Below are 27541 nucleotides of genomic sequence, written 5' to 3'. Positions count from 1 at the left end.
CTCAGACGAGAATGCCACCGACTGAGCCGATGGTGCTCAGCCATTTCCCACACCGGCTCCTGATTATGGAATCCGTGCCCTGAAGGAAAAGAAAGAACTTGCATTTATATAGTGCCTTTCCCGACCTCAGGACGTCCAAAAGCGCGTTACAACCAATGAATTACTTTTTTCTTGCCAAGTGTAGTTGCGGTAGTGGCCGCTGCCTTCAGAACAGGGGTAAGTGGAGAAGTTTTTAAACAGGAAGTTTCTGAATCAGACTCGCTGATGGGGCTATGTCATTATGTCATGGACATCAAGTGAAAACTCTTTCCCAAGTCCCACGAGTAACTCTCTCTTTATTTCCAGGTTTCCGTCTGGCAGTCAGAACAGTGAGCAGGGAGGCAGTGATGGAGGGAGTGGAGGGAATTTGTATCGTGAAGAGGGAGATGACGATCTCTACAACTGAGCGGCATGTCAAAGGTCAAAGATCACAGGTCATGAGTTGGAGAAAAGCTGCCTACCCTGCACCTTACAAATCGTCAAGGACAGAACTGCTACCTTGAGCTTTGCGGGAAGGCAGTACATTATTTGCGGCAGTTTGGACTCTTGAGTACTGCTACAGCTTTGTGACCTGTGTTCCAATGCATATGTTTGATTAACAGTTCATAGCTCAGTGCTTTGTACAGTATACAGCGAGTAAACATGACCGCTAACTCACCTTGGGTACTGTGCATGTGTGCATGCATGTGTGAGTGTGCGTGCGTGTGTGTGTGTGTTCACCCCTGTACACTAAGGCTGCCACCCATCCGGATTAGGACTGGACAGTTTGGTCTTTTACAGTACGGCTAAATCCCTAAAACGTAAAATGTTTGGTTTCCAAAAGGAAGGAGAATTTTTTTTGAGGTATTTCTGTATTTTACAACGTGGAGGCTCATCTCAGCTAGGGAAACAGTTGGGGCTCCTCACCAATGGCCTCTGTGCCCTTTGGGATCAGGAATGGGAAAAGTCAGTCCTGCTCCTGATCCCTCCCCAGTCATTCCTGCAAAGTGCACCTGTGGGCGTCGGCTAAGGGCAAGACGATGATGCCTCCCGCTGTCGAACAGCCCATCGTTGCCTGAGCTCCCACATTGAAGGAAGGAAGCTGGAGTCTGTGGAACAATAGCCCAGTATAAGTTAGTAGGGGCGAAACAGGGAAAAGATTGATACAAGGAGACAGGGTTACATGCAGAATCCGAGACCTGGCAATCCAACTCTCAAAGCCCAAGAAACTCCGTCTATCAGTCCTTATAGTTCTTATTCACTGGTTTGTCTGACTTGGGCCTGGAGGTTTGGAAGGGGCTGTTCTTGGTGCGGTCGCCTCATTGACGGATGAATCCTAAATCAGAGCAGCAAGACCTGTACCAGAAACTCAAGATACAAAAGCAAATGAATGGCAACAGGAATTTAAAATTTATACGGCCCCCGCCCTCCAATCTCCCCAGATGCGACAAGTTTGGACCCCAAGCCCTGACGGGTTTAAAATGCTTTGCTGCTCGATCTACTGTTGAGACGGTGGCAGCTCATTGAGGCAATAACCTGCCTTCGCATGGTTCTTCTGGTTAGAGAGGTGTAACATTGGCCCAGAACTTGCTGCCAAAATAACGGTGAGTTTAACGGCACTCCGAGTTATCAATGTGCAAATCGTCCAGCCACCTGAAGCGAGGAAGAGATTCCCCGTGAGTTGCGAATCGCCACAAGTCGCAGGACGATTTGCGCCGCCCCTGCCGTTAGCTTCGCGAGAAACGGCAGCTCGCCCTCAGCCTCCCCCTGAGTTTCATGGCATTGCTGCATTTGTGCATTAATTGCCAATTAAACTCGCCGCAGAAAGCTAGGGCTAGTACTTAACAGCGTAAGGACCTTTTTAATGAGATTTATGTTTCTGCATTGCCATTCAATCTCTCCGGCCCAGACAGGGAACAATTGAAACTGTGGGCTCTCATCCCTGCAGGTAGCAAATTGTTAGAGATTTTTTAATTTTTAAATTTTTTTTCTAACACTTTTCCTTTCTATGTTTCTTTTCTCTCTCTCTTAATCCAATCTTTCTTTCCCTCTCTTCATTTCTCTTTCTGTACCTGATTGACTCTAATTCACCCGATTCCCTTCTCCGTCGTTCCTCTCTTTCTTCCACAATCCTTAAATCTCATTGTTTAAGGAGATAGGCTGTTGGTCCCGTTGTTCACCAAGGTCCCAGGTGCACTGTTGCCCCCCTGTTAACAGCTCGCACTTCCAGCAACTTAGAGGGCAGAACATTTTCGAGCTGAAGGGGAAGGGTAAAGGTCTAACTAACGGGGCTCGTCGCGGGATGTCCCGTTCCAGCAAGACCTGAGCCAACTATATAATGTCTATTTGAAGCAGCTCTATCTCCCCACAGAAGAATCTTGAAAGACTGAAGCTCCACAGGACAGTAATTAGGGAGTCCATAATTTTCATAATTCCGTTTTTGATCAGTTTGCAAACAGTGACCTCCCAAAAATTAAGGATAGACTTTACTGACGATTGGTATATCTCCCCTCTCCTCCCTCTTCCCCTCCCATCCCCATCCCAACAAGCACCGAATTGACTGCATGGAGATTCTGGCTTGCAAACTGTTAAATGACCTTTCAGTCAAAATGGTCCATATAATGACGTCTGAGAATTTTATTAGACCTCTCTGTGATATCATTTGAAGTTTGCGTTTCTTGTGGTTTCATTTTGGGTTATGAGATGAAGTTGTACACATTTATAAAACATATATAAAGACTATAAATCACATCTCGCTGAGACGTGTCAAAGAGAAAGCTTTTGATGTAAAAGGACTAAAGATACTGAATTTTACTTCAAAAAGCACTCAATAAAAGTACTCTGGTGAAACCTAAAGGAGGGTTTTTTGTGGTTCTAAGATATAAGAGTTTGTCGTAGATAATGGACGCCCAGGTTATAACGTAACTGGGCTTCAGATGATGTGACAATCTGCAGGAGCAAAATTTGTGACTCTAGACGCTCCCTCTCACTGATGTCGTCCCAACGTTTAATTGGAGGACGTTTCAGCTCTTGGACAAGCTGACAGACAGCACAGAGACAATAAATTTGACAGCTTATATTCGAAATAATATCCTGGATTATTTCAAGGGGCGACAGTCACCTTGTGATTTATAAACCCCTTAACTTTCAGCCTTACAGTTCGTGACTTCAATTTGACCAGAATTAATGACGGGGAGACCAAGTGGGCCGCAGACCTGGTGTCCTGAAACTCCGTGCCCAATTGAGATATGGCTGCAGTCCGGCATCTTTCCCTCCTTTGTTTCTATTCATTCTCGGGATGGAGGCGACACTGGTGAGACAGTTTTAATTGCCCATCCCTAGTTGCCCTGTGGGCTTTAAGAGTTAACGGTGCAGTATGGGATTGGAGTTGCATGTAGGCCCCGACCAGGCAAGGACAGCAGGTTCCCTTCCCCGAAGGACATCAGTGAACCAGTTTTTATGACAATCTGGCAGCTTTTCACGGTCATTTTTTCTGGTGTCGGCCTGAAAATTACCAATTCACAATGTGGGATTTGAACTCATAACCATCTAGTTTGTTAATCCAGTACCATAACCATTAGGCTACTGTACCTGATCATTGTACATTTATATTTTTACATTCTAATATTTCAAGATTGAGGTATTTAAGGTTATAAAGAGGACTTGACAAAATGTGTCCACTATAGGAACAGGAGCAGGCCATTCAGCCCCTCTAGCTTGTTCCACCATTCAATTAGATCATGGCTGATTACCTCAACCCTATTTTCCTGCCTTTGCTCCATATCCCTTGATACCCTTACCTAACAGAAATCTATCTGTGGCTACACATTACCGGTTTCATTCATGTTCATGTTTGAAGTTGTAACCATATTATAATGTCAGTGTTGTTTACCCCACCCACAGCCCAGCACAGACTGTACTGAAGTGGAAGGTTATTTATTACAAAAGGTATCAGCGAGCTCAAGGCTACAATCTGATCCCAGGGTTCAGCTGGTGGTTATTGATTGCTTCATCCATTTCAAACATCAGGGACGCAAAGTAAGTTAGAAGTTAGACAGTACGAGCGTTTTGACAGAGAAAGGCTCTCGAGAAAAGAGAAGGCTGAGGGGTGACCTGATAGAGGTCTTTAAAATTATGAAAGGGTTTACGTGGAGAAAATGTTTCCACTTGTGGGGGTGTCCAAAACTAGAGGTCATAATTAATCGCTAATTAATCCAATAGGGAATTCAGGAGAAACTTCTTTATCCAGAGAGTGGTGAGAATGTGGAACTTGCTACCATAAGGAGTAGTTGAGGCGAATAACATAGATACATTTTAGGGGAAGCTCGATCAACACATAATGGAGAAAGGAATAGAAGGATATGCTGATAGGGAGAGATGAAGTAGGGAGGGAGGAGGCTCGTGTGGAGCATAAACACCGGCAAAGACCGGTTGGGCCGAATGGCCTATTTCTGTGCTGTAATTTCAATGTAACTTGATGTAATGGGATTATTAGGGACTCACATCATGGCTTCTGGAAAAGGCCATGTCTTACCAACCGGATTGAATTCTTCGAGGCGGTTTCTAGGTTGGTAGATGAAGGTAGACCTGTAGGCATCGTATAATTTGGATTTTCAAAAGGCTTTGGACAAGGTACAGCACAATAGATTACAGACCTGTGGGATTGGAGGGCAGAATCTGGGTTGGATAGGAATTGGTTGCATTTTCATAAATCAAGGGTTGTCATTAATGGTGTTGACTCTGACCATTCACGAGGGGAGTCCCGCAGGGATCAGGGCTGGGACTGTTATTCTTCATGATCTGAATCGATGTTCCGGGTGAAAGCATAGGGGTTACTTTCTGCAAGGGCGCAGGTGACGCGGAGATTTGTAGTAGTTAGAACGCTTGAGGAGAACGAAAGGTTACAAGCAAAGCTAGATTCGATGGGGAACGGGCCTGCGTCTGGCAGATAAGCGTTGTGTTATGCATGTGGGTAGGGTTAACGCCAAGGGTAGGGTTAACGCCAAGCATGTTTGTACCATGCTGGGTTCGGAACCAAAGTCTGTTGTGGCTGATTTTCATTTGGGTCATTTCACCCAAGAGCGGCGAGCTGCATCAGGACCCGTGTTTGGCGTCCACAGCTTGCCTGCCAAATTCGAATGAGGCCAGGGCCTCAAAATCACGGCCACCTCTTCACCGTCAGAATGAGTGGCCGGCCAGGAGTTAAAATCGACACCGCTGAGTGAGAAAGAGATCTGGATGGCATAGTGGATGGGTTTCTACATGTTCATGATCAGGGCTGAGGAGCAACAGCGAAAGCAAATTGAGTACGGACAGGTGGAATTGACGGGCAGGTGAAGACCAGCAGGTCCATCAAGCCTGTCCCACACACCATGATGGCTGGAGCATCCTGACTAAACACTGCCCCACCCCCACCCCTCCCTCAACCCCCACCCCCTCACCCCTCACACCACCCCCACCCCCCACCCCTCCCCAACCCCCACCCCCTCACACCACCCCCTCCCCCCTCACACCACCCCCTCCCCCCTCACACCACCCCCACCCCCCTCACACCACCCCCACCCCCCACCCCTCCCCAACCCCCCACCCCTCCCCAACCCCCACCCCCTCCCTCAACCCCCACCCCCTCACCCCTCACACCACCCCCACCCCCCACCCCTCCCCAACCCCCACCCCCTCACACCACCCCCTCCCCCCTCACACCACCCCCACCCCCCTCACACCACCCCCACCCCCCACCCCTCCCCAACCCCCACCCCCTCCCCAACCCCCACCCCCTCCCCCAACCCCCTCCCCCCTCACACCACCCCCACCCCTCCCCCACCCCCTCCCCCAACCCCCTCACCCCTCACACCACCCCCACCCCTCCCCAACCCCCTCACCCCTCACACCACCCCCACCCCCCCTCCCTCAACCCCCACCCCCTCCCCCCTCACACCACCCCACCCCCCACCCCTCCCCAACCCCCTCACACCACCCCCACCCCTCCCCCCACCCCCTCCCCCAACCCCCTCACCCCTCACACCCTCCCCACCCCCCCACCCCTCCCTCCCTCAACCCCCACCCCCTCACACCACCCCCTCCCCCAACCCCCTCACCTCTCATCCACCCCCTGACCCCTCACCCACTTTTCCCCACCCCCTCACCCCTCCCCGATTCCCTCCCCCACCCCACCCCCTCACCCCTCACCCTCACCCTCCCCACCCCCTCACCCCTCCCCCACACCCTCACCCCTCCCCCACAGTCATGTCAATGGAGGGCTGCCAGTCAAATAATAAAGGCAAAGATTATGATGAACATCTAGTTTTATTCAAACACATCAAAACGCAGACTGAAATACAAAAATACATGGAGCAGGTATATTTTTAAAACTAATTACAGTAATTCTTAAATACATTCATTTATTATATATATTTCTAAAAATTCTTTCAGCTAAAATATTGTTTGCATTCCTGAATGACTCCACAAAAAATAAACTACTGGGATTTTAGCAAATATATATATTTCATTTACGAGCGACTCGCAAAATAAAGTGCAACAATTTATAGGAGTTAGACTGTCCATGGAACCAACAGTTGCTGGAGTTTATGACATAACCCCCTTCACCCAATGGCTCACAGTCTGGACTGTTAATGTTTTTGGAATTTTCTAGAAAGTGGTCAGTGCTTTTTTTTTTAAGTTTAGCCCCATCCCAGAGGATGTTCGCCCACGTCCGAAGTCTGCCTTTGCCCACATACGTCACGTAGCTGCGATGCACATGACCACAGATGCCAACAGAGCCAAACTGGGTAAAGAAGGAAGGACCTCAGGACGTCCCAATGTGCTTTACAGCCAACGAAGCACTTTTTTTTTTGAAGTGTACTCACTGTTGTAATGTAGGAAACGCGGCAGCCAATTTGCGCACAGCAAGATCCCACAAACCAGCAATGAGGTAAACGACCAGGTACATAAGAACATAATAGGAGCAGGAGTAGGCCAATCGGCCCCTCGAGCCTGCTCCGCCATTCAATAAGATCATGGCTGATCTGATCCTAACCTCAAATCTAAATTCATGTCCAATTTCCTGCCTGCTCCCCGTAACCCCTAATTCCCTTTACTTCTAGGAAACTGTCTGTTTCTGTTTTAAATTTATTTAATGATGTAGCTTCCACAGCTTCCTGGGGCAGCAAATTCCACAGACCTACTACCCTCTGAGTGAAGAAGTTTCTCCTCATCTCAGTTTTGAAAGAGCAGCCCCTTATTCTAAGATTATGCCCCCTAGTTCTAGTTTCACCCATCCTTGGGAACATCCTTACCGCATCCACCCGATCAAGGCCCTTCACAATCTTATATGTTTCAATAAGATCGCCTCTCATTCTTCTGAACTCCAATGAGTAGAGTCCCAATCTCGGTTTGATGTCTCATCCAAAAGACGGCACCTCCGACAGTGCAGCACTCCCTCAGTACTGCACTGGGAGTGACAGCCTGGAATTTGTGTTCAAATCTCCGGAGTGGGGCTTAGATCCCACAACCTCCCGATGTCAGGGGTATTCACGCCACCCACTGACCCACGGCTGACACCTTAGATAACATCTGCCTTCTGTGCCCACTGGTTTTACGTGTGTTCCTTTAAAGGTGAAGCTCTGATTCCCACGACCATTGCCTGGGTTGGGCAGTTCCGAAGGCCAGCAGTGCACAATTCACTCACTCATGGGCTCAGCTCAGTGTCCTTTTTGGCGTACGCTGGTGACACAAGAGGCGGAGGATTGGATTCAAACACGCGTGAAATACCCGACGGGGAGAAAGTGGGGGGGGGGTGGGGGGGGAGAAAAAAGGCCTGCAAATCTGAAAATAAATACAGGGCAGATCCACTAGCATCTATAACCAGAAAGGGACGATACTGTTTTAAGTCGAGGTCTTTTGTCAAAATGAACCATTTTGGCTTTTCCTTTTACAGATGCCGAGGGGTCTATTGTGGCCTCGAGCAATTTTACATGGAATTACACTGAATTTACGGACAGAAACAGGCCATGTGGCCCAACTGGTCTATCCCGGTGTTTATGCTCCTCATGAGCCTCCTCCCACCCCTCTTCATCTCACCCTATCAGCATATCCTTCTATTCCTTTCTCCCTCATGTGTTTATCCAGCTTCCCCTTAAATGCATCTATGCTATTCACCTCAACTACTCCTTGTGGTAGTGAGTTCCACATTCTCACCACTCTCTGGGTAAAGAAGTTTCTCCTGAATTCCCTATTGGATTTATTAGTGACTATCTTATATTTATGGCCCCTAGTTTTGGTCTCCCCCACAAGTGGAAACATCTTCTCTACGTTTACCCTATCAAACCCCCTTCATAATTTTAATGACCTCTATCAGGTCACCCCTCAGCCTTCTCGTTTCTAAAGAAAAGAAAATAAGATGTTTGATAAATTGTAATAGATCAGGAATTGATGGACGTGTTGTTTTCATCCAGTTTGATAAATTGGCTTCCACTGTAAACAGATACACAGAGCTGCCGTTATTAACTCTGTGGTAGGGAGGGAACATAGGAACAGGGGAGAAGGCCATTCAGCCCCTCGAGCTTGTTCCGCCATTCAATTAGATCATGGCTGATCTGTATCTTAACTCCATTTACCCACCTTGGTTCTGTAACCCTTAAAGAGGAAATGTTGAGTGACAGAGAAGGGTGTGGTTTATCATGGGACCATTCAGTGTTTAATAGTCAATTGGTAAAAAGGTTTCTTTTGTTAAGGGTAAGAAGGTTGCTATTCCTTGTCCTATCAAGGACAAAGAATCTCCAATTTATGTTGAATATTTCTGTAAATTAAGAAATTCTATGTCCTTGTACCCAGGCAGCAGAACCAATGACATGACCTTACTGAGGCTGGACAGAACCCTTCCCATGGCAACATTGTGCCAAAGTATTTGGGTGTACTAATGAGTTGCACCAAACTCTGGTAGGTCGAATTTGGTTGTCATGTTACCGCCACCCCGTAGCAACCTCCTGCTCTCAGTCGGATCATTGGGGAACGTATCGATCAGAGGCCATGATCAACACCACGGGCAGGTATAATGGAGTTACCTTGGGCAACACACGTCGCTGGTTACAGACTGGGCTGAAGCATGAGGGTAAACTGAGCCCCTCGTCCACCTGTTCGAGGGGCAGGTTGCACGGCGGACAGGGGGGAACGAAAAGGAAATGAACATATTTAAAAGGAAAAAGAAAAAAAACTTTTGTCAACATCAAAACAATTGTGTGGAAACCAAAGGTTCTCGTCAGAGATCAGAAAGGCCAAGAACTACCTCAGTAAAAGGCAGCACACCTCAAAAATATTAACAGCTCCTACAAAGAAATAAGCCTGTTCAGTGCTTCTTAATCATGCTGACAATTGTAGGTTATCCAGTTTGCAGTCTGATATCTAGATCCAGTTGGATGCCATTGTGAAAGTAGCAGACATTTAAACAAAAAAGTGTCGTCATCTCCCGTCTTTAGATAATTCTATGCCAGCCAGTGACATGCTGTCCCCTCGAAAACACACACTTGATAACTTGGAACATTTTGGCGCACTAAGGCAGTTACAACATTAAACACCATTTCACGCAGATGGCCAGTGTAATATTGTTGACCGGTTTCTTTAGCTGTGTTCGGAAGCTGACGGTTGGCTGTTCTTGCTAAAGTTGCATGCACTACCCCTTTATTTTCTACTCTTGTGCAGGATAGTATTTTTTTTGTACACTTATTCTTGATGCGTAGCTGCTTATCCCTCCTCTTTCTCTTTCACAAGAGGTCCTGTGTGGCCAGGAAAGTGGCTACTGCCAAAAATGTAGATGTCCCAACAATCTCCACTGCGCAAAGTGAGACAGTCAGAAGACTATTTATAACGGAATGGCCAACAAGCCATCTTTTCGCTCCTAAGAGATGGCTTTCCACAAGGAACATGTCCCACCTAGATGGAAACTGGCATAATTCAGCCCAGCTGTGGCTGGCTGATTTGAGAGTGACCGGACTAACTTTGGATTCTCGAGCCATAAACTCCTGGTAGACTTGCGAGCACTTTGCCGTCAAGTTACTGGTCTGCAGGATCAGTCAAAGTTCAGGGCACGTGACTTCAACCTCAGCTGGACTCTCCCCTGCCTGCCCATCATGGACTTGCATTCGCCCCAAAATCACAATGAGGCAAAATGGATCTTTTCCTTTCTTGGTGATCCTCGAGGGTCGCACAGGTCAACTGAAGCCCAAAGAAAGACATGACTACACGAAAGATGTATCAGTCCGTTGTGTGCATAGATACTCCACTGACTATACAACTCAGTAGGTGACTATGATAATAACCACAATGCAGTTGGCTGTGTCCAGTCCTCCATAATTTGAGGCACTTTAATTCAGTTTCAGACTGAATTTCTCAATCTTCATGTCCACAACACTCTTTGATCTAAATCAGATCTCAAATGGCAATTTGTTTTCTCCTGATATATTGACCCCCCCCCCACCAGCCAATACCAGCTGCTCCAAGTGACCCTGAGGGAAGCTATGCCGAACATAGTCATCATCGAGTCCTTTTACAATCTTATCTTCTCCTCCTCTTGTCTCCCTAGTGTCATCTCCTGCATTTTGTTCGTCCAAAGACTCCTTTTTTGTTCTTTGAAGGTTTCTTTTGGTCCCCATTGAACCAGGCCTGATACATGTCCAGGTGACCAACTGCTTCTACAATCTGTTCCAATCCGTAGAGGCTATTTGCGTTCAAAACCTGTTCACTACACTGCGCTCAGAACTCTGAAAAGAGCTGATCTCCCAACGGTCAAACTTGCTCTTATTGAGGTCAGTCTTTCTTACAATTATTTTGTAAATGTTCCTCAGGACTGCACGGCGGAGCAGGATGTAGACCCAAGGGTCAAGAATCTGATTCCAGGAGGCCATACGCACCCCAAGGAAGCTTAGCCAACCGTATTCCTCAGTGCGCTGAATTCTAGTCATAGAGACAGTCACCTGAAATCAAACAAAATTAATGTAGGTTTAGTGAATTGTAGAAATGTAGTTGAATGTATCTGGGAGCATCCATGATTGGAAGAGAAATGTTGACCTTGGTCACAGCTGTGCTGGGATGATGGTTACATCGAGTCTACAGCACAGAAACAGGCCATTCGGCCCATCTGGTCTATGCCGGCATTTACGCTCCACACGAGCCTCCTCCCACCGCTCGTCATCTCACCCTATCTCATAGATGACCTAAACCAAAGAAGGATCGACTCCTAATACAAGCCTGGGAGCGATGTTAATCTATGAACATTTAATACTTGGGTGTCAAAAATACATCTCTCCACTAACATTTTAACATTTAAAATAAATTAGACGAATCTTCAGTGGCATTTCCCCACTTGTGGGAATTTATCCATTGTTGGCTGGCCAGGGGGGAGCCTGATATTTCCCAGCCTTGATCCAGCGAGCTGCATCGGGAGGCCCGTTTGGGGCCTGGCAGCTCACTGGGCCGATGTCAAAGCAGCCAGTGCCCCAAAATGGCACCGATTTGTCACCCAAAAGAGCCGCAAAAGGAGATATTAGGACAGGTGACTAAAAGCTTGGTCAAAGAGGAAGGCTTTAAGGAGCGTCTTAAAGGAGGAGAGTTAGAGAGGCAGAGAGGTTTAGGGAGGGAATTCCAGAGCTTAGGGCCCAATCAGCTGAAGGAGCAGCCGCCAATGGTGGAGGGGTTAAAATCGGGGATGCGCAAGAGGCCAGAATTGGAGGAGCGCAGAGGTATCAGAGGGTTGTAGGGCTGGAGGAGGTCACAGAGATACGGAGGGGTGAGGCCATGGAGGGATTTGAACACAAGGATGAGAATTTTAAAATCGAGGCGTTCCTGGACCGGGAGCCAGTGTAGGTCAGCGAGCACAGGGGGTGATGGGAGAATGGGACTTGGTGCGAGTTAGGATACGGGCAGCAGAGTTTTGGATGAGCTCGAGTTTACGGAGGGTGCGAGGTGGGAGGCCAGGACAGCATTGGAATAGTCAAGTCTGGAGGTAACAAAGGCATGGATGAGGATCTCAGGCAGAAGATGAGCTGAGGTGGGCGGAGACGGGCAATGTTACTGAGGTGGAAGTAGGCGGTCTTGGTGATGGAGCAGGTATGAGGTTGGAAACTCAATTCAGGATCAAATAGGACACCAGAGTAGCAAACTGTCAGGTTCAGCCTCTGGCAGTATTTACACCACATTATCAGGGCAAAGAACAACTACAAACATTATCATAATTCGATACACAATGTATAAAGCGCCATGAAGCTTGTGGAATAATTCTGGTGGATTCACCAATTCTCTGCACGGACAGTGGGCTCCTTCAAGCGGGAAAATAAATGCGCTGCACTGCATTGACATGAAAAAGCCCCAATGCAGCACAAAGGGGAGCTGTGGCACCACAGATAGCGCAACGACTTGCTGCTCGTAGACAGGTCGTATCTTGTTGCTCAGAGACAGGTCGTATCTTGCTGCTCGTAAACAGGTCGTATCTTGCTGCTCGGAGACAGGTCGTATCTTGTTGCTCGGAGACAGGTCGTATCTTGCTGCTCGGAGACAGGTCGTATCTTGCTGCTCGGAGACAGGTTGTATCTTGCTGCAGCAATGAGTTACTTAGCAACAGAAAAGGGAGTGTTTTAAGAAATCTTAGTTTACCTCAATCACCAGGCCTCCAACAAAAGAAGAGTTCCAGTAGCCAAAAATAAGAAAGAAGATAAAAGGCTTGTATTTATATCGCGCCTTTCACAACCTCAGGACGTCCCAAAACAATGACAGGGCGGCCAATGAACTATTTTTTTTAAAGTGTTGTAACGTTGGACATTTGTGCACAGCAAGATCCCACAAACAGCAATGAGATAAATGACTAGATAATCTTTAAAGTTGTTTAAAGATGTTGGTTGAGGGATGAATATTGACCAGGACACCTAACAACGGACTTTCATTGACCGAGTACCAGCTTTAAAGGACACGTGACCAGAGAAAGGTCCAAAATCACCACTCCTAAAGACATAAGGAAGCCGGGAACCTGAGTCGAGACTGCAGTGAACAGGCACATCCTGAGCATAATTAGAGGATTTGTTTTCTCCTTTTTGCCAATACTTTGTTGGTCGGTAAATTCCTGTCTGGTCAGTTTGTAATTTGTTGCTGTTTTAGGAACATGTTTGGGCCAATCAGGCGCAAGTGTGAGGTAGACATTACGTGCGGGACTTTCAAATGTGACGTGTGGACGGAACGCAAGACTTGACCCTAGCAGACCTCCCGTGGCATTGCTGATAGCGAGTCAGAAGATACACTGAGGTGCGACATCTGAAGTGTGACGTCTAAGGAGTGATGCTTACAACAATGGTGTGTTACACATTACATTTTTAATATAGAGATAACTCCAAAAGCAATTTATATTAAAATGCATTTAATGAGTGTAAGATATGGCCTCCCTATCTCTGTGACCTCCTCCAGCCCTATAACCCTCCGAGATCTCTGCGCTCCTCCAATTCTGGCCTCTCGGGCATCCCCAATTTTCATCGCTCCACCATTGGCGGCTGTGCCTTCAGCTGCCTAGGCCCTAAGCTCTGGAATTCCCTCCCGACACCTCTCCGCCTCTCTACCTCTGTCTCCTCCTTTAAGACGCACCTTAAAACCTACCTCTTTGACCAAGCTTTTGGTCACCTGTCCTAATATCTCATGTGGCTTGGTGTCAAATTTAGTCTGATCATCGCTCCTATGAAGAGTCTTGGGATGTTTTTACGACGTTAAAGGCACTATATAAATGCAAGTTGTTGTTGGTGTAATCTATTTTTTAAAAAATCTCATTAGGTGAGTAAATTAAGTATTTTAGATAACATTACATGTTATTTCCAATACCCACCAGCAGAGGACTCCAGCAGATGCAAGAGACCATCATGATCCCAACCAACTGGACAACCATTTCAATGTCGTGAGACTTGGCTCTCCGGTTACAGTTCATCTTCTTAATCCTGGCTTGGATTAGTGTCACGCCGCTGATGGTGTTGCAGATCAGGGATATTAAAAGGGCCATCATTCCTAAGAATGAGAAGAGCAGGGCGAAGGCGTCATCTGTCCAGTTGCTGCCGGGGCCCACGCTGATAAAGCACCAGGTCTTGGGCCATTGGACGTCGTACCTGCCAAAGTTCATGAACGGCAGCAGAGCGACAGCGCCAGCTACTAGCCAGAGGGAGACGACCGTGAACTTAGTCCGGGTGGAGGTCACCACCGCCGAATGGAGGAGGGGCCTTGTGACCCCAACGCACCGTTCAATCGCCATGATGCAACCAAGAAACAGCGGGCACAGGCCGAAAAACACCAAACAGCCCCCCAGAAACTGGCACATGGCCCCAGTGCTGTTTATCTTCTCAGAGTAGATGCAGAGGACCAGAGCCCCCGGTATGACGTGCCCCGCAAAGTCGGTCACCACCAGGCTGCTGGCGAAGAGGAGGAAGGTGGCTTTCGACCGCCTGCGGAACCTGGCGTAGGACTTGACCAGAATGACCAGAGCGATGATGTTCGACAAGGCCCCCAAAGTCATCGAGAAGCTGGGTATGGCGACTGATTTAGAAGATGGAGCAGCTACCTCTGAGCAGAGTGGTGTGTTGGTGCTGGCGTTAGTCTGAGACAGGCTGCTGTTGTCATTGGGGCTGCTGATGCCATTAAGAGAGTCTTGATAGAGCGCGGTCGTGTTGGCATATTGTCCCATGATGCATTTCACCACGTCCATAATCCACACCGATCCATTGATGTTCCTATTAAGTGAAGAATGAATAGTGTTAAATAAATAAAAACTCGTTCTGAATGAAGTAAATGCTCGAGGTAGCAATCACTTGATCAAAAAGTTGTTAGTTTGAGAACCAAGTGCTGCCTGTCGCTCTAACTTGAAACCTTTGTCTGGATATTGAGAGGCACATCATGGTTACAAAAAGGGGACATTTTCTATTACCTTAGTGAGCCACAATTCCTGCCAGAACCAAGATGTTTCACCTCAGTCCCAGTCTGTAGCTCAGTGGGTAGCACTCTAGCCTCTGAGGTCATGGGTTTGAGCCCCACTCCAGAGACTTGAGCACATAATCCAGGCTGACACTCCCATTGCAGTACTGAGGGAGTGCTGCACTGTCGGAGGTGCCGTCTTTTGAATGAGATGTTGAACTAAGTCCCCCGTCTGCCCTCTCAGGTGGACTTAAAAGATCCCAAGGCACCATTTCGAAGATGAGCAGAATTCTCCCCAGTGTCCTGGCCAATAGTTAACTCTCAACCTACACCTAAAAACAGATGATCTGGTCATTATCACATTGCTGTTTGTGGGACCTTGCTGTGCACAAATTGGCTGCCGTGTTTCATATATTACGATGGCTACACTTCAAAAGGACTTCATTGGCTGTAAAGTGCTTTGAGGTGTCCTGAGGTCATGAAAGGCTCTATATAAATGCAAGTTCCTTCTCACTGTCTGTGGATGCTTGAGGAAAAACTCTAGGTTTTATTTCGATTGAAGTATTTATTTGCTCGTTGACACTACTTTCCAGCCTCCCTCAGTGGGTGGTGCTATATACACATGTATATATGTACAAGTAATTGCTCAGCCTGTGCTCCAGATGGCTTTGTGCCCACAAGAGGCATCCATTAAAGTCATGGTAAACCAATTTCCCTGACCATCCTGGCCTCCATGATTGAGGAGGCGATGTCTCGCATGTCCAGCAATAAATGAAGAATTGTATTGAGAAATAGGAAGTTTTTGCATCTGATTGTCAACTGTAAAATGACCTTCTTGTTTTCTGAAGACAGAATGAGGTTGATCGCCAAGCCACGGGGACCAGAGAAAGATCTCAGACTTGACTCCTCTGCATTGTCTTAATCTGGGTGGCAGCAAGGAGAGGCACAATCTCAATGCCCATGGGTTAGAGAGAGAAGGAACATTCATGGTCCTATTCCCAAGCCTTATCTACTGGGAGTGACTGTGTAAAGTGATCCTTTCACCTGGACTTATCTATTCCCACCAGAAGGGGTTGGTCTTTTTCAACTGTGTTTTCCACTTACTGGTTATCCAGAGGGGAGTTAGTCGCTTCACATGCCTTTTGCCGTTTATAGCGAGCCACTGGATATTGGCTTCCCAGAAATGGAAATCCTGATCTACATTGATCTTCATTCAGTTCACACTAAGCAGCTGGACAGCTGTGAAACTCATCTTGAGACAACAGAATAAAAGAGACCAGAAGCAAATCTATTTTGAAATCTGACCAAGACTGGCGGGAATCCAGGGGTGTAGCTGAAATTAAAGGGTAACTCTGATTCACAGTGTAAGATAAGGTGAAGAAGATAAGAGGGGGAATTTTAACATACCTCTGGTTTTACACCCGGCCTGATTCTACTCTCCATTGAAGTCAGTATCGGGCGGGATGTAAAACCAGCGTCCCACCCGATCCCATGGGATTCCTGCTCGGCAAGTTAGGTTAAAATTACCCTCCAAAGTTGAACTGTTTAGAGAAAAGGCCATTCGTCCCATCATCCAGAATTTACATGTAATCATTCTGGTTAACGACACTCCTTGTTAACTCATGGAGCCTGCTCTAAGCTATCTGGTTACTTGTCCCTCACTGTACGCCCTCCAGTGCAAAAATGTCCCCACTGCTGCGATCGGAATTATACACATTACTGCATATGAGGCCAGACCAGTGCTTGTCTAAACCTCTTAACACTTCATTCCACTCCATCCCTCTGGCTATTACCCCTAAGATCTCGTCTGCTTTCTTTACTCCTGCTCTGTTGATGGTTTCAGAGATTTCTCCATCACATCCTCCTCACGTGTGTAGTTCTGTAGAGTACTGTTGAATTTATTGCCCTCCCTACTCTCATTGCTTTGTGTTTATCTACAGACCAAGGGGGCCTCTAGAAAGGAGAATTTATAGATATTCCCTCCATCAAATTTACAATTAAGCAACAGATTAGAACCAGGCATACCAAGAAAAGACATACTTGCTCTCGAGGCAGTACAAAGAAGGTTCACTCGGTTAATCCCGGGGATGAGGGGGTGGACATATGAGGAGAGGTTGAGTAGATTGGGACTCTACTCATTGGAGTTCAGAAAAATGAGAGGTGATCTTATTGAAACATATAAGATTGTGAAGGGCCTTGATCGGGTGGATGCGGTAAGGATGTTCCCAAGGATGGGTGAAACTAGAACTAGGGGGCATAATCTTAGAATAAGGGGCTGCTCTTTCAAAACTGAGATGAGGAGAAACTTCTTCACTCAGAGGGTGGTAGGTCTGTGGAATTTGCTGCCCCAGGAAGCTGTGGAAGCTACATCATTAAATACATTTAAAACAGAAATAGACAGTTTCCTAGAAGTAAAGGGAATTAGGGGTTACGGGGAGCGGGCAGGAAATTGGACATGATTTTAGATTTAAGGTTAGGACCAGATCAGCCATGATCTTATTGAATGGCGGAGCAGGCTCGAGGGGCCGATTGGCCTACTCCTGCTCCAATTTCTTATGTTCTTATGTTCTTATGTAGGCAAAGGGCATCAGTCTACAAGTTACAGTTAGTAAGCTCCATGTAGGAACAGGAGGAGGCCGTTCAGCCCCTCGAGCCTGTTCCGCCATTCAATTAGATCATGGCTGATTTGTATCTTAACTCCATTTACCCGCCTTGGTTCCATATCCCATAATACCCTTACCCAACAAAAATCGATCAATTTTAATTTTTGAAATTTTCAATTGACCCCCAGCCTCAGCAGCTTTTTGGGGGAGAGAGTTCCAGATTCCCACTCCCCTTTGTGTGAAGAAGTGCTTCCTGACATCACCCCTGAACGGCCTGGCTCTAATTTTAAGGTTATGCCCCCTTGTTCTGAACTCCTGCACCAGCAGAAATAATTTCTCTGGATCTACCCTATCAAATCCTCTAATCATCTTAAACACAATGTCTGAAGCTGTCTTGAAAGCTCAATATATCTGGGTGTTGTTCCCTTGCAATTCAATGCTCAGTTATTAAGATCCCTACAAGTAATCTAACATAAGAGCACAATCTCTTGCTTACGCCGAGTTAGCCAATGTCAGCAATGGTTGGGGGGGAGAGGGGGCTACAATTTGCCTCAGTGTTCCTGGGCGACAGAGAAAAGGGGGGGAAATCAGGCAGGGTTCCCAGTCCTGATTAATCCAATGGATGTATGTGCGTGCAGAGGACAGTAATGGCCTCAGCTGTGATGCCACTCACAGTCAAATAGCTTGTTGACAGTCTATCGAGGTTCACGCATTAGGAATGGCCCCTCGGGCGATGCATTAGAGGGCACTTGGTGACTGAAACTGTACCCCAGTAACTGTCAGTGGTCTCGGGCAAGGAGGGGAACAAAACCAAAAAGAAGGGTAAACATGAATAAAAATATTAAACCTTAGCACAGTGCGTTCATCCACTGAGTGGTGTGATGCAGGTTCATTTCCCCACATGGACATATTCCTGATCCCAATCTATCACCACTGGGAGGCAGCAAATACAAAGCAGATATCTCCTCATTGGACAGGACACAACACATAGAATTTACAGCACAGAAACAGGTCATTCGGCCCCTGGTGTTTATGCTCCACATGAGCCTCCTCCCTCCCTACTTCATCTCACCCTATCAGCATATCCTTCTATTCCTTTCTCCCTCATGTGTTTATCGAGCTTCCTCTTAAATGCATCTATGTTATTCGCCTCAACTACTCCTTGTGGTAGTGAGTTCCACATTCTCACCACTCTCTGGGTAAAGAAGTTTCTCCTGAATTCCTTATTGGATTTATTAGTGACTATCTTATATTTATGGCATCTAGTTTTGGACTCCCCCATAAGTCGCTTCATCTACCCTATCGAAGCCCTTCTTAATTTTAACCATTTCTAACAGGTCACCTCTCAGTCTTCTGTTTTCTAGAGAAAAGAGCCCCAGCCTGTTCAGTCTTTTGTCACGATGGGCCGAAGGGCCTCTATCCGTGCTGTATAACTCTTTCCTGATTTCCCTGCTCCTGCCACCCGGCGTCTGTGGGGGTCGCTGTACGGGACTGCCAGTTAGTGCCATGTTGTGGGCAGCTGTTGTGCTGTGGTCACATGCTTACCAGGCAACATGCTTACGAGACTGTCTGAAACTCATTTCACTGGATACCTTTACAGCTGGCGGAGAGAATGCACTTTGGACTGACTTCAAGCCTGTGCCCCGGAGGTAAAAGCATGGTGTGCAGTCCCCTTAGATTGAGTTAGTTAGAAAACAAACAGGATCGTATCTCCAGTGTACATGTTCTAACTCGATCGTTACATTCCACTTAACTAAACGCCAATGAGTTTGATACTCGCTGTGAGCTGTTCTTAGATTCATAGATTGATACAGCACAGAAGAAGGCCGCTCGGCCCATCATGCCTGTGCTGGCTCTTTGAAAGACCTATCCAGGTAGTCCCACTCCCCTGTTCTTTCCCCTGCAAATGTTATATCCAAAGTTATTATTGAATCTGCTTCCAACGCCCTTTCAGGCAGTGCGTTCCAGATCATAACAACTCGCTGCGTTAAAAAAAAATTCTCCTTGTCTCCCCTCTGGTTCTTTTTCCAATTATCTTAATTGGTGACCTCTGGTTATTGACCCCCCCGCCAGTGGAAATAGTTTCTCCTTATTTACTTTATCAAAACCCTTTACATGTTGGCACAAATTGCTGTTTATTTTAGATGGGTTAACATCTGCATCAATAAAGCAGAGGTAAGTACATTAGAGAACGTTCCGCGGGACTCAAACCCACGATGATTTTAGTTTTCTGTTTTTGGAGGTGCGAAGGTAGAGATTGGAGGTGCTGCTGATCGCAGGGAAACTTGTGACAAGTTCAAAATTACATTAAGATCCCAAGTTTTATCTTCCCCTTAGCCAAGTTCGAAACATTTCTCAATAATATATTAAAGATCTTACCTCTGGCATTTGCCGTAAGTGTCACATTAATCTAGGCTGACACTCCCAGTGCAGTACTGAGGGAGTGCTGCACTGTCAGAGGTGCCGTCTTTTGGATGAGACGTTAAACCGAGGCCCTGTCTGCCCCCTCAGGTGGATGTAAAAGATCCCATGGCACTATTTTGAAGAAGAGCAGGGGAGTTCTCCCCGGGGTCCTGGGGCCAATATTTATCCCTCAACCAACATCAATAAAACAGACCATCTGGTCATTATCACATTGTTGTTTGTGGGATCTTGCTGTGCACAAATTGGCTGCCGCGTTTCCTACATTACAACGGTGACTACACTTCAAAAAGCACTTCATTGGCTGTAAAGTCCTGTGGTTGTGAAAGTCGCTATAGAAATACAAGTCTTTCTTTTTTTAAGCCCATCATCCTATCATAGACCTCTCCATTTTGTTCTTGTCCTGCCCCCACTTTTTCCCCGGCTCTGCACTTGCTTAAAAGCTGTTCAGCTCTAACATCTTCCAGTTCTGATAAAACGTTAACCCTGTTTCTCTCTCCACCAATGCTGCCTGACCTGCTGGGTGTTTCCAGCATCTTCTGTTTTTTTATTCCTGACGTTAAGCCCCCCCGTTTAAAAGAACAACAAGTTGCAATTATATATCACCCTTAATGTAGTAAAACATCCCAAGGCGCTTCACAGCAGCGATTATAATTTAAAAATTTCACACCGAGCCACATGTAGAGATATTAGGGGCAGGTGACCAAAAGCTTGGTCAAAGAGGTAGGTTTTAAGGAGCGTCTTAAAGGAGGAGAGAGAGAGGCGGAGAGGTTTAGGGAGGGAATTCTGGAGTTTGGGGCCGAGGCAGCTGAAGGCACGGCCGCCAATGGTGGGACGATGAAAACGGGGGACGCGCAAGAGGCCAGGATTTTAGGTCAAAACATGTCTCAGTCGTGATAATGTTGACCTTTGGTCAGAACTGGCGAAAGGTCATCGACCTGAAACGTTAACTCTGTTTCTCTCACTAAAGATGCCGACTGAGCTGCTGAGTGTTTCCAGCATTTTCTGATTTTATTTCAGATTTTCCAGCATCTGCGCTATATCGCTGTTTGTCACTGTAGTGATACTCCGTGTTTTTTAAATGGTCCCGATAGTAAAATTCCAACTATAAAAGGAATCCGAATGACGTCTCCCACTAATGGTTGAAGTCCCCCCTAAAAAGGGCTCCTGAGGTGCAATCCTCTTCTTAATATGCTCAGATTTAAAGGGCCGCCGCCCTCATTTAAGTAAAATGTTTGAAACACTTGTTTTTTGTTTTGGGAGGGAGGAGAGGTGTGTTGTGGTGATGTCATGCAGTGCGAAATGATCCCACATCCCAATGGCTTGTGTCTGTCAACGGACGAGGGGAGATTTTGCCAATCGCATTTCATGAAGGTACAGCCTCTCTTGATTTCCCATTCTACTCCCACCTCTCCTCTCCTGACAGCAGCACGAGTAGGTGGATAGAGATCAGGAGCAGGGGTGTTTCACTTCCACCCCAGCTTGAAGGCTCTGTAGTCAACTGGAGTTCCTTAGCTGCTGAAATCAGCTAATGTAGCACAGACCAGGACGGAGGCTTCAAGATCTGTATGGTACCACACTTGATGGTGCATTTAAGAACATAAGAAATAGGAGCAGGAGTAGGCCGTCCGGCCCCTCGAGCCTGCTCCGCCATTCAATCAGATCATGGCTGATCTTCGACCTCAACTCCACTTTCCCGCCCGATCCCCATATCCCTTGATTCCCTCAGTGTCCAAAAATCTATCAATCTCAGTCTTGAATATACTCAACAACTGAGCATCCACAGCCCTCTGGGGTAGAGAATTCCAAAGATTCACGACCCTCTGAGTGAAGAAATTCTTCCTCATTCGGGTATCCTGACTGTAACATCCTGTCAGGGCACAGTGATTTAATTAAGAAGGTTTGGGTAATAAAAAGTTTGGTTTTGATGGTCAATATTACATATATTAAATTATTACAATCACTATTCCACTGATTAAGTGCATTGCCTCATTATCATATGATTTTAACTCCTGAATAAAACGATCATCGGTTAGTTGCAAGAGTAGGGAGTGATTGATTTTGTTGAAATTTTTTTTTTATTCGTTCATGCGATGTGGGCGTCGCTGGCAAGGCCGGCATTTATTGCCCATCCCTAATTGCCCTTGAGAAGGTGGTGGTGAGCCGCCTTCTTGAACCGCTGCAGTCCGTGTGGTGAAGGTTCTCCCACAGTGCTGTCAGGGAGGGAGTTCCAGGAATTTGACGATGAAGGAAATTAAAACCATTAAGGGAGACTGAATGGAAAATGGGGTTAGCACTCTCTGAGATCGGGATTTTAACCCAGTCTGGGCTGATGGGGCAATCACTTCCCCTCACTCTCTCTCGGCTGATGTGAGTTTCACCATTGCTACTGGACACGCCTTCACAAAGTACAAAACTGCTCCTAATTTGGCACTGGTCAACAATCTCAGAACGACTGTGGGTAATATAGGAAACGATTAGAGGGGGGTGTTCCATCTAAACAGGCTGGCCCTGACCTGAGCTCCTGATGTCAGTGGACACCTGACATGGGAAGGGCTTTCATTTCCAGTCTAATATCCCTCAGCCTAATGAGCGCAATATTGACCAAAAGCCCAGTATGTGTGTATATGCGTGTACGTGCGTGTGTGTGTGTGTGTGTGTATGTGTATGTCTGCTTGCAAGTGTGTGTATATGTGTATTTGTGTGTGTGTGTGTATGTGTATGCGTGTGTGTGCATGCGTGTGCGTGTGTGCATATGTGCGCGCGTATGTGTATGTGTGTGCGTGTGTATGTGTGTGCGTGTGTGTAGATATGCGTGCGCGTATGTGTATGTGTGTGCGCGTGTTTGTGCGTGCGTGTGCGTGTGTGTGGACATGTGTGCGCGTATGTGTATGTGTGCGCGCATGTTTGTGCGTGTGTGTTTGTGCGTGCGTGTGCGTGTGTGTGGATATGCGTGCGCGTATGTGTGTGTGTGCGTGTGTATGTGTGTGCGTGTGTGGATATGCGTGCGCGTATGTGTATGTGTGTGCGTGTGTTTGTGCGTGCGTGTGCGTGTGTGTGGATATGTGTGCGCGTATGTGTATGTGTGTGCGCATGTTTGTGCGTGTGTGTTTGTGCGTGCGTGTGCGTGTGTGTGGATATGCGTGCGCGTATGTGTGTGCGTGCAAGTGTGTATCTATATGTGTGTGTCTCTGTGTGTACACAGATATATGGGAAAGCCACAAAGAATGAATGATTTGTGAGCTGAGAGCTGACTGCTCTCATTAGTAAACCCTTCAGAATGAATACACTTCATATTTATTTTAAATAAATACTTTCGTTTTACTCCTTCCTCTTGCCAGTTAGCAGTTTACAATGTACATTCGGACAGTTTGTTTCTTCTCTGACACTTTAAGGATCTAGAATTTATTTCCTTTTGTTTCCAAACAACATTCTTTTTTAACTGAGGATTAGTTGGTGGTACTCAATCCGTCTCTTGTGGGTTTTAAAAATTAATTCCTGTGATAAAGTGAGTTATAAATAATATCCCTTTGCTTTGTGTTGGAATGTGGAGCCGTGCAGAACTGTTAAAAACTCTTGTATCACACGACTATACGGGAACTGTGTGTGTGTTCCCCCTCCCTCTGTGTCTCTTTGCTTTTCCCCTTTCCCCATTTCTCGCTGTCTCTTTGTTTTTTCTCTCTTTCTCTGATATTCTGTGGTTCTCTATGTTTTCTATTTCTGTTTTTCTGTCTCTTTCTATTTTTCTGTCCCTGTTCCCTGTCTTTTTCTTTTCATCATCCTTTTCCTTGTCACTTTTTCTTTCCCTCGAGTTGTTTTACTCTCTGTGCCTTGACGCTGTTTTTTTTAGTCTCACTCCTTTTTTCCCTCTGTATTTTCGCTCCATTTCTTCCTTTCCTTCTTTCTCTCCATGTCTTTCTTTCTTTCTCTTTGTTTTTCTGTCAATCTGCTTCTCTTTTTGCACCCTTGTCTCTCTTTCTGTTTCTTTTCTGTCGCTACTTTTCCCTCTCTGTGAACCTTTGTTTTTATATCTGTCCCTCTGGACCACGCTGTTCTCACTTTTTTTTTAACCTCTGTCATTTTTATCTCTCTCTCTCTCTCTGCTGATCACACCTCCTGCTTTAAGGGCTCGACCTAATGGAAGCAGGAATGTTTAACTATGTACAAAGAATAAAAATCTGTTGCTGTTTGCAGTATGTGAGACAATTTGATGACCTGCTGTGGAATTTTAGATAACAGACGTGCTGAAATTAATATGCAGCGATAGCAATTTCATTCTGCGGTCAGTAAACAGGAGGAGGCCAGTGTGATCTGACTTCCTTCCCACGACAGATGGAGAGTGCAGATACCACACCACAGAGACAGCCCCCGCTACAAGACCTCCCAACTTCTGAGAATCTCCTGGTATATTGTCACTCAACGCCTTTTGATTTTCAGGCAACTTCCTCCCCCTCCTTCCAAATAAAACTCAGTAAATTGACGAGTTCAACCCTCTGGTAATGCAACAGCGCCCCCCCCCCACCCCCAGGCAGGAAGGTGTAACTGCAGCGTGACAAGTTTACATAGGGAGATTCCATTATAATTGTGAACGTGGGAATTTACCCACTGAGCCACCAGTTGCTCAGACCAAAGAAAAAGATGTAAAAGGTGAGGATAGAAAGACGGGTTAGTGCCGGAGAGCAGAGTCTTCAAATCAAAAATGGACATGGGCCGCCGGAAAGAAAGAAAGAAAGATTTGCATTTATATAGCGCCTTTCAGAACCACAGGACGTCCCAAAAGGGCTTTACCGCCAACGAAGCACTTTTGAAGTGCAGTCACTGTTGTAATGCAGGAAACACGGCAGCCAATTTGCGCACAGCAAGATCCCACAAATAGCAATGAGATGAATTACCAGATAATCTGTTTTTTTAGTGACGTTGGTTGAGGGATAAATATTGGTCAGAACATCGGGGAGAACTCCCCCGGCTCTTCTTCGAAATGGTGCCATGGGATCGTTTACATCCACCTGAGAGGGCAGACAGGTCCTCAGATTAACGTTTCATCTGAAAGACGGCACCTCCGGCAGTGCGGCACTCCCTCGGTACTGGCACCGGGAGTGTCGGCCTAGATTACGTGCTCAAGTCTCTGGAATGGGGACTTGAACCAACGATCTTCTGACTCAGAGGCGAGAGTGCTAGCCGCTGAGCCGAGCCTGACACCTCGGGGTTATGAGATGCCCTGTCACTCTATTTATATTTATCCAAATCTACTTCACGCGATGTTGCAGGTATTAAAAGCGAAAACACAACTGGTGGAAAACCGAAATAAAAAGCGAGAGAGCTCAAACCCAGCACTGGCTCCACACGACAAGCACCAAGCCGACATCCTCAGATGGCCACAGAGCTGCAGCTAACCAATGGTTTCTGGTTTCATTACAAGAGCGACAGGTGATCATTTTATTAGAGAGTGAAAGTCAGCAGCAAAGTGTGAAGGAAGCACGCCCGACACCCTCAGCTTTTATTTATCCTGGAATCATACAGCAGAGAAGGAGGCCATTCGGCCCATCGTGCCTGTGCCGGCTCTTTGAAAGAGCGATCCAATTAGTCCCCAATCCTCCCGCTCTTTCCCCGTAGCCCTGCAAATTTTTTCCTTTGCAAGTATTTATCCAATTCTCTTTTGAAAGTTATCGCCTTTTCAGGCAGCGCATTCCAGATCATAACAACTCACTGCGTTAAAAAAAATTCTCCTCATCTCCCCCGTCTTTTGCCGATTATCTTAAATCTGTGTCCACTGGTTACCGACCCTATTTACTCTAGCGATTTTATTTTTAAAAACTTACCTTTATCCTCTTCCTCTACTCGGGATGTCCCGCTCCCAGATGTAGGCGCCTGCCGCAGAAGCTTCTGCTCTCAAAGCTTCACCCTCCGAGACAATGTTTTCCCGCTTTCAGCAAGACACCAACCGTGGAACGTGCTCGGCACGACCCTACTGAAGTCCTCCTACGGTCCGGACCAGATGAGGAAGAGAAGGTGCAGTCAGATCTTGTCCCTGAGGTTACGAGCACACCTTCCTGAGGAAGAGGGTAGGAGGGAGGGTGCTTTAAACTGCTTGCTGAGAGGCTGCACTCATTCAGTCCTGTGACAAACAGACACACAAACACACGCAGCCTGGTACGATACGGAAGGAGCGGTAAAAAGAAACGCAAAATAAAAACAAGTGGGAGGGTGAGAAACAATACTTCCTATGGCAGAGAGAAAAAAGCATTTGTGGTTTCTCTATCCTTGCCGGCTGTGTGAAAGCTTGAGAGGGGGGGAAAAAGGAAATCACTTTCCTTTACAAGTTTCTTAAATCTAGATTTTGAACTGATCTCTGAGGATCTGCCTCTTTCCCGTCATTGTGAAACCCTCGATGGCAGTTTCCTGCTGTCTCTAATCTATTTTCCTGGTCTGTAGGATCTTAGGTTGTCTTTTGAAAGTGAGAGTTCTTTTCTCTTTTAAGTTAGAGTGAAGGCTTCCAGCTGCCAGGAACACAATTTTCACTGTCTTCCTCAGTCTGTCTCTGGCTCCGTGGAACTGCTTGTCTACATGAAACAGTCCTGACTTTGACTTTCTCTCTCTCTCTCTCTCTCTCTCGTACCTCCTTTATAACCAGCCCCTTTCCACAGCTCCACGGCTCAGAACCAATAGGGGAAAGGATCACAGCTTTGAGTCCTTCAATGAAATATTGCAACCAGTCGTTTTAAAAAGCCTTCAGTTTGATCTCACTTCGGCTCAGACAACTTACTTAGTGTATGGAACCAAAATAAAAGCAATTCCTCATACACAATTCTGTTGCACCAAATCCTCATTCATTCTGAGTTCTGAACTATTCATTCTCCGGTCACTATCAAGATCCTTGTAAACTCTTTGGTCTGTTTCTTGCGTATTATTATTTTTGATTAGACAGTGACCATCTGCTTCCCCGTGCTTCGGTTAATATCATCTGGTGCTAAACCAAGTCTTACGGGCCAGGGTAAACCCAGATGTTTGATTTCTGCTGGTCTCTGCTGGTGTGTGGCAGTGGGGCGGCTAGGATTGAGCTGGGTGTCCGTTCCTGCTGGGGAAGGTGAACATGTGGATGCTGGGGTGAGGACAGTGGCAGGGGGGAGGGGAGCGGAGGGTCAGGCTAGGATGTGAAGCCCTCCAGCAGTTGAATAGCCGTTCACTCTCTGGCCTCGCACATGAAGGATGGTTGGAGTGTGGGACTGCACCATCTAGACCTGGATGGCCTCATGCTTCAATCCTCGGTCTGTGCCGATTTACCGGATCACTGCCGGAGGGAGCTGGGGGCGGAGGTGGATTCGAATCGGTCCCGGTGCCCCCGGGTTAGAGAAGGGAAAATAAATTAGGCCGGGTTCCTGCTCCTGATCGCGGTGCAGTGAACCCTGGCGGATGTACGGTTGGTGAGTGTGGACGTGGGGCGAGAAAGGGAAAGGGCTCAGCTGTGATGCCCCCCATGGGTGGTCAGCCCCACCGCCCTTCACTGTCGAGGCTGATCCCCAGTCTCGAGGGTCTGAGAGACTTGGGCTTTCCAGCCTGGAGACGTGACGACTGAG

The 27541-nt window shown here is 46.8% G+C and overlaps 2 protein-coding genes across 3 annotated transcripts in view; one reads left to right on the top strand and one right to left on the bottom strand.

Annotated features, from left to right (window-relative positions):
• LOC137304408 (transitional endoplasmic reticulum ATPase-like) overlaps positions 1-2874 on the top strand; it is a 33043-nt gene extending 30169 nt beyond the window's left edge. For both annotated transcript variants that reach the window (XM_067972988.1, XM_067972989.1), the window contains exon 18: positions 346-2874. In XM_067972988.1, coding sequence (XP_067829089.1) covers positions 346-445 — 100 coding nt within the window. In that variant the 3' untranslated portion in view covers positions 446-2874. The remainder of the gene's footprint in view (positions 1-345) is intronic.
• A 3431-nt stretch (positions 2875-6305) lies between these two features.
• On the bottom strand, positions 6306-26561 carry LOC137304407 (prostaglandin E2 receptor EP1 subtype-like). The gene is made up of 3 exons (XM_067972987.1): positions 25787-26561; positions 13871-14762; positions 6306-10985 (listed from the first exon to the last, which is right to left on the bottom strand). Exons 2-3 carry the CDS (start codon positions 14735-14737, stop codon positions 10740-10742), a joined length of 1113 nt encoding a protein of 370 aa, XP_067829088.1. The 5' UTR covers positions 14738-14762; positions 25787-26561; the 3' UTR covers positions 6306-10739.
• Positions 26562-27541: the final 980 nt, after the last annotated feature.

Source organism: Heptranchias perlo, chromosome 37, assembly GCF_035084215.1.
Source record: "Heptranchias perlo isolate sHepPer1 chromosome 37, sHepPer1.hap1, whole genome shotgun sequence".
In the NCBI taxonomy this organism is placed as follows: domain Eukaryota; kingdom Metazoa; phylum Chordata; class Chondrichthyes; order Hexanchiformes; family Hexanchidae; genus Heptranchias; species Heptranchias perlo.
The sequence above is the reverse complement of the archived record's forward strand: the minus strand, read 5'-3'. Positions and strand labels throughout refer to the sequence as shown.

Bases quoted from the DNA above. Each gene is read 5' to 3' on its own strand.
- LOC137304407 (XM_067972987.1), bottom strand. From the start codon at position 14,737: ATGGACGTGGTGAAATGCATCATGGGACAATATGCCAACACGACCGCG. The intron at 10,986-13,870 runs GTGGGTATTGGA...GTTTGATTTCAG, and splicing joins TCTGCTGGAGTCCTCTGCTG to GTGACTGTCTCTATGACTAG.